The sequence below is a fragment of the Rhinopithecus bieti genome, unplaced genomic scaffold (assembly GCF_001698545.2).
Source record: "Rhinopithecus bieti isolate Rb0 unplaced genomic scaffold, ASM169854v2 scaffold_22453, whole genome shotgun sequence".
Lineage (NCBI taxonomy): Eukaryota > Metazoa > Chordata > Mammalia > Primates > Cercopithecidae > Rhinopithecus > Rhinopithecus bieti.
Genome location: NW_016810682.1, coordinates 157,947 through 168,711, shown reverse-complemented (window position 1 = coordinate 168,711; position 10,765 = coordinate 157,947). Strand labels below are relative to the sequence as shown.

Here is a 10,765-nt window from a genome sequence, read left to right as displayed (position 1 = left end):
ATATAAAATGCTTTATTGTTTTATTTGATCCAATTGTTTGCAATAGGAGAGCCTACAATACTCAGACTTTGTTATAAGAACCAGAAATCTATGTTTTTTTTTAAAATAATTCACAAAACAATAAATGTTTATTTTTATTGTTTTTTAAGAGTTTTGTAAGTAGCCAACTTCCTTAAGTCAAACTTCCGACACACCCTCAAAACAAACACGGTGTGAGACCAGAATTATCTGTTCTTTTGTCCTTTTTTTTTTTTGAATTGCAAATATTGGATAGCCTTGTTTGAGGGGAAATATCTCTACTCAAAAGTCAATTCTCACACAGTACCTTTGGCTGCATCAATTGCTGTTACTTTATGCCACATAACACAGCACAGGTGGTCCATGTCACTGACATGTCATGTCTATAAAAATTTCTTGGATGAATGAATGAATAAATGAATGAAAGAACATCCCAGCAAGGGGCAGGCAGCTCTTTGACAATTCACTTGTAATCTTTAAATCCCACAAACACAGAATTTGCCTGTCATCAAAAAGAGTGGAACAGACAGAAGGAAAAACTGTAAACAAGTCAAAATAAAAATAAGTGATGGATTTCCCATTTGTCTTATCACTCACAGAATGTTAGAGCTGGAATGGATCTCAAGGACGACCCAGGGCAATCTCACACCCCAAATGCAAAAACCATGACCCAGAGTGACTAGCCCAGGAGCCATCACTAAAACCCAGAACCCCACGCTTTTCACTATGGCAGCTTGCCCAGGATTCCCTCGAACATCCCCCACCATTACAAAGCAGGAACGATTTTTATTGGGGAGCCGCCCTTGTGCTTGGTCCACAGGAAGACAGACTACTCAGCTGTTTAGAAAATATTTCACAAGCTACTTAGAAACAAATGGGCATCCCCAGGCAATATTCTTGGCAGCAAAGCAAGTGAAGAAGGCTGAGGTCCCGTAGAGTCCATGTAATTTTCATCCTTGGGTCACTTTGAGATGATGACAATAGAATAAATAGATTAAGGGAGAGTATGGCTGATCTAGAGGTACCCGGCACTTCTAGAGATCTAGGGAGCAACAATTCCACAATAATCCTTGTGACTATCTCATTCTGAAGGCAAAAGAGCGTACAAGTTAAATCTTAAGCAGTTCAGGGTTCAGGAAGGTATTTCTACCTCCTCTCCTCCTGCTGAGAACAACTGGGATGAGAAGCCCTGTCCCCTGCCTCCACCCTCTTATAGCTCCCTGCCATGGGAGGAGTCACTTATCTCAGTGGTCAGAGCCCAGGACATGCAGTGAGCTGTGCTTCCTGGTGGGTGGCATCACTGTGCCTTGTGGCTCAGAAGCCTTTCTCTGGAACTTCAAGCTTCTACATGCTTCAGGCTTCCCATAGGAAGGCCCAGTTAAGTCCCATCTCTTAGTTCCATCTTCCCCATCTGCAACTGGGTGGGTAAGCCAGGGAGGGTCTGCTCTACAGGGCAGTCAGATTGGGAAATAATGTACCAGAAGCTTCACTTAGGTCTCCTCTAAGGGGTGCTTAATTTAAAGCTAAGTGGTGCTGCCCAACTCAGGTTTTCAGAGCCCCTATAAATGGTTGGTAAGGTATGGTGTGAGTATTCAGGTACTTGTTCAGTACCCAAATCAGTATCTTGTCCATTTTCTCTAGGCTGGCAACCCTACAGAGGAAGAATAAGAAAGAAGATTCAAAGCTCCAACCAAACCCCAACTCTTCCTATCCACAAAAGCAGAGCCTTACAAATGGTATGCCAAGATATCAAACCCTCTCAGCCTTTGGATGACCAGGGGACATGTGGGGAAGCTAAAGCCTGTAGGCTAGTTGCCTCTGGCCACGAGCATCCTGTTTATCCCAGTGTGTGATGCAAATTCTATGTGTACTATGGTAATTGGGAAGTCCTGAAAAAAAGCACATCCAGCCTACCATCTCCTTCTTTAATCTCTACAACATATGACTTCTCCCTCCTTCAAGTGCCCAAGTCCCTGCCTACCAGGCCCCCACCAGAGAAGTCAATGCAAACTACGAAATTCTTATTCTCATCAAGAGTTGAGCTGATGCAGTTGATGGTGACCACTGGAGGCACCTTCCTATAGACTGAACCTTTTCCACCTAAGGAGGACATTTTCCCAGGGGTACTCTTTGGGAGGCAGGAGGTCTCGAAGCCCCAAAACGTATCTTCCCCGAGCATCAAGTTGGAAAATCTAAGAAGAGCTACCCGAGAGGGTCTGGGATTTTTCTTAGTTAAGCTGGGCTATCAGAAAGGCTGCTTTCTTGAGCCGCATGGACACAGTAGCCCTGCCCCTGTAGAAATGCACTGATTAGCATGTGGGCGTCATACTTATCCATAAGACAAGTTCTATATAACCTACTGCAGGGCCTCTAAATGTACTACTGAGGACCGTGATCATTGCCTCACTGGTCTACCCACTGAAAGCCCATGTGAAAATTTCCTTCCACTCTAAATGTCAAAAAAAAAACAAAAAAAAAAACAACAACCATGGCTTCCATTGAGGAATTGGACTCTTCTTCACTGGCGGACAATGAGAAGAACACAACTGATTGCATTTCCCATTTTGCTTTGACCATCAGGAAGCTCAGAATCAAATTCAAGCTAACTCTAGGAACTATGGGGGGCCTGGCTGGAGATTTGGAGGGTTGGTGGAGGGAAGTGGGAGGAGGTGGGGGGGGCAGAAGGGAAAGGAGAGAAGTCGTCCATGATGGGGCCACATTTCCTGGGCAATACTACAGACTGGAGAGAAGCCAGCCCTAGGCAACCATCTTCAGGGGTACAGCAATATCGCTTATACCCTAGCAACAGCCTCCTGGTCCCCCAGCCCTCCAAGTCTCTTCACAGCTGCAAGAATAATCTTCCACTCTGTGTTGGATTGGATCCTGATATTCCCTGATCTAAAATCTCACAGAGGCCTCTCTTTGCTCTCAAGATAATACAGTCCAAGGCCCTGGCCCCGGCACACAAGTTCCCTCGCATGTGGGGGGACTTACACGTCCCCTCCCACCTCACTAACTCACCACATACCACTTTCTGCCACTGTGTTAACCAGCCTACCCCTCCCCCATGGGACCTGGCCCTGAACTCCTGGGCAGAGGAGGCCAGATACCGTCTTGAGGCAGCAAGGCTGACAGCAGCCACCAGTATCCTGGCCCTGGCATCTTCACCAGAACCCCAGCCCTGCTCCATGCACTAGAGAAGCTGGAATCATCCAATGGCCTCCCAAGACCCTGCAGCCCCCACCCCTTTGCTGCTCAGGGCCATGGCTCCTGTGATGCAGACTGACCCTCTCTGTCCACCCTAGTGAGAATTCCTGGGGGAACTGCCCTCCAGTGCCCCTCCTGGTGCTTCAGTGTAAAAGATCTTCTCTACCCCTTCCCCTCTTCCCGCCAGACCCTTCTCATTCTTCTTATCTTAGAATCATTCTTTCAGGTTGGAAAGGTGTTGGCATTTAGATAATTAAGCCCTCTGGATTCTGAAACTTCTAAAACCACATATGTGAAAATGGATAGATTCTACTTGCATGCCTCCAGCAACGGGAAGCTCACTACTTAACAAGGAGGCCCATTCCACTGTCAGAAAGCTTGGGCTATTACTAAGTTATTTTAGCCTATCTTCTTCCTTGCTCACAACCTCAAGCCTTCTCTTCATCAGACCAAATGGCTCAAATTTCTCCAGTCATGCTTCCTAGGTAAGAATTTTCAGTTGGCTCTTCTGCACAAACTACTTTGTCTGCAAAGAAGGAGCCTAGCCCTGAGCACAGCCCTGTGAGGAGAGAGGCAGGGTGAGAGGAACAGAACCAGCTCAGAGGAGAATGGGACAGTCACCACCCTAGACTTCTGTTTATGCTTCCTGAGACCACACTGGTTCATGTGGCAGGGCTGGCACCTCCTAACTCATGCTCAGCTCCTTGCATGAGCAAATTGAACCCCCAGGTTGCATCTTCAGGAAACTATCCATCTCTAAGAGTCAGTGGGTAGCCTGTGCTGCAACTGGGGGTATCCCAGTGGCCGGGGCTCTGGAGCCAAGGATCTGGCTTATGATCTTGGCCCCACATTTACTGTGTGCCCTTAGCTAAGTCACCATACTCATCTCACCAAGCCTCAGCTGTTCTGTCTACACAATGGGGATGATGGGAGTTGTGACTTGGTAATGAGGTGGGTAAGTGACGATCTTCTCAGAACAGAGCCAGGCACATCGTAAGCAATGAATACACAGTAGCTACAGCAATTACTACAGCAATCAATAAAACCCAGTGCATTTATGAGCTCAGATAAGAGACAAGTTGGTGCAGGCCGAATTGGTACAGGGTCAGTGAAGGTCTCACAGGGCAGGCAGGACTCCTCCAGGGCCTGGACAGGGTAGGTTTTAGAAACAGGCTGAAAGAATGTTCCAGGCAGGGAAACAGTGAGCAGCAGCTTACAGTGTGAGCCACAAAATTAAGAAAGTAATAACTGTAGTACCTGTCACCAAACGTGCTCAGAGCCTCACCTGGGATTCACACGTTCATGCACATACACACGCACACACATGCGCACGCCAGTCCTGGGAGAGCCAGGGCCATGAGCAGCAGCCCCCTTGGACACAGGAGCAGCCCAGCCTGTGTGGGCAGTGAAGGGTCAGGCCTGGCCACAGCCCAAGCGTCTCGTGAGGAAGCAGAGGGACATGGGGATGGTGAAAGGGTGTGATGGGGATGAAGGTCTGGGGTTGGGGTTTCAAGTGGTGGGAAACCATGAGAGACTTTTATGGGAGGTAGGCTTCAAGAAGAAAGAGATCCAATGGTAGTCGCAGAAACAGGACGAGAGGCAAGAGGTCCCAGTGAAGATTGCTTCCAAGGTGAGCAGAATTATCCAGGCCACAGATCCCAGGCTCTGGGACACACTGCCCTCAAAGCAGTCACACCTCACCTCTGCGTTCCAGCCCTCTGCAGTTGGGGTTCCCTCCTGTTCCTCCACCCCACTGTACTTGACTTCCTTTCACTGCCCCCCATTTCAACTATCCAGGCCCCCTTGCAGCTCTCTGCCCACACCTGCATTCCTCCCTTTGCACAGTCCTTTGCCTGTGCTGCTCCTTCGGCCTAGAATGCTTTCTCCAGCCAGCCATCTGCTATCGCCACAGGGCTGCTTTCTGCCCTTCCCTCAAGGCACCTCCTCCAGGAAGCCTTCCCCTTTCTCAGCCTGGCCCACCTGTCTCCCCACCCCCTCCTCACCTTCTCCCCTCCTCATGGTGGGACACAGATCCACAATGAAGGAAAATGAGCTCCCTGAAGAAAAAAAGCACGTCCTCTTTCTCCCCCAGGTACCCAGCCGTTTTTCTGCCTCATGGTCGAGGTTCAGGCCATTCCTGATGACCAAGCTCAATCATGCTCAGAAGCACAAATCAGCCCCTTCCCAGGAACAGGATGCCCACAGGAGAAGGCAATGCTAGAATCCTGTTCGGCCTACCAGCCTGGAGAAGTGCCACCACTGAGAGGGCAAAGCAGCTGATGACAGCAGGAGGCATTTCTGGTGGCTATCTCTGTTAGACAAGGGACAGACCTTCTCCTGGTTTAACCCCCTGTGACCTTTGAACTTCCTGGGAGGTCAGCAGCACGTCCCCTTCCCCAGCTGTCTCTCTGTCTCTGGCCCAATGGGAGGGAGGGCCCTGGCCCGTTCCATTTTGCACCCGTATTGATCTGTTGGCAGCAATGGGCTGGATAATTAGCCAGGAATTAGGGTTTCTATTACAGCCAGGAGGCTGCTCCAGCTGATTTATCACCTGAATAATTTACTGTGATTGAAAGGAAATTAAAATGAACTCCATTTGACAACTGTGAGCTTTTATGGGCTTTAGTGAAGGCTCAAAAGCCAGATTAATAGCCTGGTGTTGGTTAATAGTCTGCCGAGAGTAAATACGGCAGGCTGTGCTCCACGGCCTTCCTGTGGCGGCCAGAGGGGGGACCCGCTGCCACCAGGAGCACTGCGCCGACGACAACGTCAATGGGAGTTTTACTGAAACAGATTCCACTGCTGGAAACATACACACACACGCACGCACATACACGCGTGCGCACACACACACTCACCACCAGGAGCTTTATTTTCTTCTCTTCCTCCAACATGATTTTTACTCACTCCACGTGTAGGGAAAACAGAATTGCTTTTTCAAAAACCATTTTGAAAAGGAAGTGTTTCACCGCTCCAGGAGTGGTCAACATTAACCCCTTCCACCCACGGCAAAGGGTTTACTACGTTTCCCTATAAAAGCCAGCAGCCTGGGCCCACCCACCCAGGTAGATCCTGGCGGGAAAAGCTGCAAGGTGGGGCAGGCTCCAAGCTAACAGCAGTAACTGTCAGGACTCCTGCCTGGCCCCAATGAGGAATGTTCTTCCCATGGGGGACAGGGTGGGAGGATCTGGGAGGATGTGGCCTCTCCAAACCTATGGCAAATTCTGAGAGTTCTGGCAGACTCTGACCGCAATAGGCCAGGTCTGGAAATCAACCAGCCAGAAAACTGGCCCCTGGAATCGTCCTGGACCTGAAGGCCCATGGAACCATCTTGCAGGAGATGAAGACAGAAGACCCTGAGATGAGATTAGCTCCGCGGTTCAACAATCTCAGAAACTCCCTGAGTAAACAATCTGAAAAAAAATGTTCCAATCTGTATAATGGGGCTCCCAAATCGTGCCCAGCCTGTTTGGCAGGCATTTGCCTTGGGGGTCCAATGAGAGGATGGATGTGAACTGAACGCTATGGTGTACAGGTGAGGAGGATCACTGTTGTCATGTTCGGTTTCAGTTGTTGCTGCTGCTCTTCTTGTTGTCGTCATCAAAATCATGATTACTCCTACCATAGATATGGAAACTGAGGTCCAGAAAAATAGTGACTTGCTCAGCAGGGCAGAGCCAGGACTCAAATCAAGCTTCCTGACCCCAAGGTCAGTAAGTGCTCTTTCTTCCCCACCAAGCTGCTCAACGAAAGTGACAGCAAGGCCCCCATCCAGGGCACTAGGCCACAGAGACACAAACTGAGACAGCTCGATTTGCTCGAAAATGGAAGAGAAAACCAGCCTCTGCGGCCAGCACCTGAGGCCCCCTTCCTGTCACCACTGCCATGCCATGCTGGGGCTCACAGGCAAGGCCTGTGGAACAGTCACCTCTCAGAGAGCTAGCATGAGGGGCCCAAGGAACCTTTACCCTTGACGCACATCCCTTCCCAGCCTGCGGCCCCTTGCTTGGGCGTCATTTGTCCTAAGTGATTGGGAATCGGGCACGAGGGTATGTCATTCATAGTCCAGTGCCTGTGTGTGTGTGCAGGGCAGCCCTACCGCCTCACCTTCCATCTCTCCTCATTAAGACACATTACAGGAAGGTGAAGCAGATTAACCAGAAAACACTGGGTCAGTCATTATCCCGCCACACAGTTCGCCTGCAGTCACCGCCTCAGAGCGCACAGTCAGAGACAGGCCTGCAGGCGTGCCCGCTCATTCTGAAGGACACTGAAGATGTTGAGTCCTCACAGAGTTTGTAATCAGGTCTCCTCCCTATCAGACCCCATCTCTCCATGAGCCTATGGGACCTGTCCTTCAAGCCTCCCATCCAACACTGCCCCCTCAGTGCCATTGTCCATAATGCTCCCAACCCAGGTAACATCCCCCCTTTCTGGCTGACACCTCATCAGCACCCTCTGAACAGTTTCTCTTGTCCTGTGGGTTCGGAGTCCACAGCACGCTGCCCTTGTGAGACTGGGCAGAGCTGATGAGCACCTGGCACTGTGCCTGGCTGTCATCCCACGTTCAGGGAAGAAGTTAGAGGAGTGGCACGTGAGCAGGTGAGTGAGTGAATCCATGGGCGGCTTCCAGACCACTCAGGGATGAGGCCCTGCAGGCTACATGGTCTTCCTGGGCACTGTGAGCTAAAGGAGCTATGGTGCAGATTCTGAGTCTCCATGACAGTCATGTGAAACACAGAGGGAGTCTCGCACCGAGTGTCTGCATTAATTAGGGGTTCTTAGAAACATTTGTGCTGCAGAAGCCAGGTGGAGTGCAGAGGCCTGGATCCCTTCTCTTCCCCACTCACTTGCTGGGTGATCTCAGACATGCCCTGTCCTCTCTCTGGGCCTTTAAAAAAACAAGAGGATTGAAATCTTGCCTCTGTGGTTCCTGTTACCCCTAAAATTACATGATCTCGTCAGCCAGTAGAAGATAAACTTTCTGGCCAGGCACGGTGGCTCACGCCTGTAATCCCAGCACTTTGGGAGGCCAAAGTGGGTGGATCACCTGAGGTCCGGAGTTCAAGACCAGCCTGGCCAATATGGTGAAACCCCGTCTCTACTAAAAACACAAAAAAATTAGCCGGGCATGGTGTCAGCCACCTGTAACCACACCTGTAACCCCAGGAGGCTGAGGCAGGAGAATCACTTGAACCCAGGAGGTGGAGGTTGTAATGAACTGGGATGGCACCACTGCACTCCAGCCTGGGCAACAACAGCGAAACTCCATCTCAAAAAAAAAAAAGAAGAAGATAAACTTTCTTCCACATTCTGGAGGGAAGGACAGGCCTCATCCAGGAAGGTTCCCTGATCGAGTCCCCTCTCACTCTCTTCCCGTGTCGGAGAAAATGTGCCTTCTGCCCTGTCTCAGAAGGGCTCTGAGCAGAGCGGGGAGGGTGCTTGTGATGGAAACAGACTCTCCTCCCTGAAGCCCGGGATTTAGAGTGTGTGGGGGCGGCTATGCCCAGCAGCATAACCGTGTCCTACCCAGCAGAGGCATCACTCGACTTGTAGGAGAAAGACTAAAATCCTCACCCCAGTCTACAAGACCAGGCCCACCTCCCCAGCATCACCCTCCGCCCGTCCCTGAGCCACAGCCACGCCCGCTCTCTCCGTTCCTCATTCCTGCCACCTCCCTCTCAACTCAGGGCCTTTGCACTTGCTGTCCCCTCTGCCAGACACTTTCCCTCCACCCCCACACCCCTTCTCCTTGCTCCACCCAAACCCTTCAGGCTCAGCATAAATGCCTTTCCCCCAGGAGGCCACTGTGGCTCAGCCTTTCCTTTAGGCTCTCAGAGAACCTCAGACACCTCCTCCTCAGCACCAAGCACACCTGTAACCCATGACCCTTCAGGAAATTCTTTTATTGGGATTCTTCCGCAAGTCTGTAAGCTCCCTGAGGGGAGGTCCAAGCCCATCTTGTTCACTGATGTGACCTGGTGCATGGCTCCATGGCTTGTACAAAGTAGACACTCATCATATTTGTTAGGTGAATGCATGTCTTGCAGGACGGCCTTAGGCAAGTTGCTCTGCTTCTCTGGACCTCGGTTTTACCCTCTGAAAACAAAGTGGCTAGAAGATCTGCAAGAGCTCTCACAGAAACTGCTCAGACACAGACAGACTGTCATAGACAGGTGGCCCCAGAGGCCCTGCTCGTCCCTCACCACCCACGGTTCTCTCCAGCACCTCGCCTCTCCATGGGAGCTGTGCAGGGAGCCTACACTATTTGGAATGACTTTTTGGAGAAAATTCAGAAGCATCCTCTAATTAGCATTTAGTGGAAGCTCGGTGCCGCCAGTTCTCACCACTAGTACCAGCGAGGAAAGTGCTAGGGAAAGTTATTGTCTGTAGGGTCTCTCTGATTGGCCCACCAGGTGGGAGCTCTTGGCAGTCCAGAGCCATGTCTAGCCTGCAAGGTTACCTGTCAAGCCCGTGGTGCACACTGGGTGTCAGGAAATAGTCTTATGAATTGAATCTGGTACTTCAGGGACGTTAGTTAGGCCTCAGGAACCTCTCACTGGGCCGAGCCTTGTGATCCCATCTCTATAGTCACAGGTAGTGACTACTCTGCCCAGGGTATAGCAGACAGCTAGTCAGCAGGGCTGGCCCTCCTGCTTTCTCCCTCTCTTGTAAATAACCCAGGTGGGAGTTTGTGCAATGAGACATTTCTTTATCTCCAGACTTTTGGATTCAGTCACTAAAAGCATGACAGGGCAACCTGGTGAGAGGGCAGACAGTGGGATACCCGCCTGCTCCGTCATTCCATTGTTCACAGCCAGTGAGTCCCCAGGCCACGTGCTGGTTACATATTTCCACCATCACCCTGACTGACAAGATAATGACCCAAGACCACCTTACGTGTCCTGGAAGATCATCACACCCTTCTGTCCAAAGAGTCCTTAGAAAGGACACGAAGAGCAGCCAGAGAAGTCACCCACCCCCCGGCTGGCCAGCGACTGGAGCCCCAGACAAGCCCTCCCGAACTCGTGGGATGTAGTGACTGCCCAAGTTTGGCCAAGAACACTGAAGAGACCTCTCTGAGAAGAACCTGGTGTGCCCCCACCCACACCCCCCTGCCAGATGACTCTGCCTTCAGGAAAGTGGCTGGGCCGGTGTGGCAGTGGCAGGTGTGGCGGGCATGCATCACGGGGCATACCTGTTCAGGCTTGATGGGCTCTGTGGTGGTGAAGATGTCTGAGTAGTGCTGCCTCTCAAACACGCGGTCCAGCACCTCCAGCTGCTGCTGTGTGAACAAGTCTCCCCGCATCTGCTTCCGGAGGAAATCTCTGCCTGGAAGTGAGTGGCCGTTCGGCACCGGAGACTCCTGAATACCTTTGATGAGCAGGAGAGAGGAAGGGTGAATGGAGGTTATACACGTTGCTAAAGAAAGACAGGTCAGACCCTAAGACTACCAAGAGGACCTAACCCCAACTCCCTCCCGACCAGAGAAGACACCAGCAGGGGCTCAGGTAAGGCACCACCTTGCCCAAGGTCACCT

General features: G+C 51.0%; 1 protein-coding gene across 2 annotated transcripts in view; it reads right to left on the bottom strand.

The window, feature by feature from the left end:
- The window catches only part of PAX5 (paired box 5), a 201,429-nt gene that overhangs the window by 121,816 nt on the left and 68,848 nt on the right, over window positions 1-10,765 (bottom strand). For both annotated transcript variants that reach the window (XM_017892648.1, XM_017892649.1), the window contains exon 6: window positions 10,424-10,599. In XM_017892648.1, the coding sequence (XP_017748137.1) occupies window positions 10,424-10,599 (176 nt within the window). The remainder of the gene's footprint in view (window positions 1-10,423; window positions 10,600-10,765) is intronic.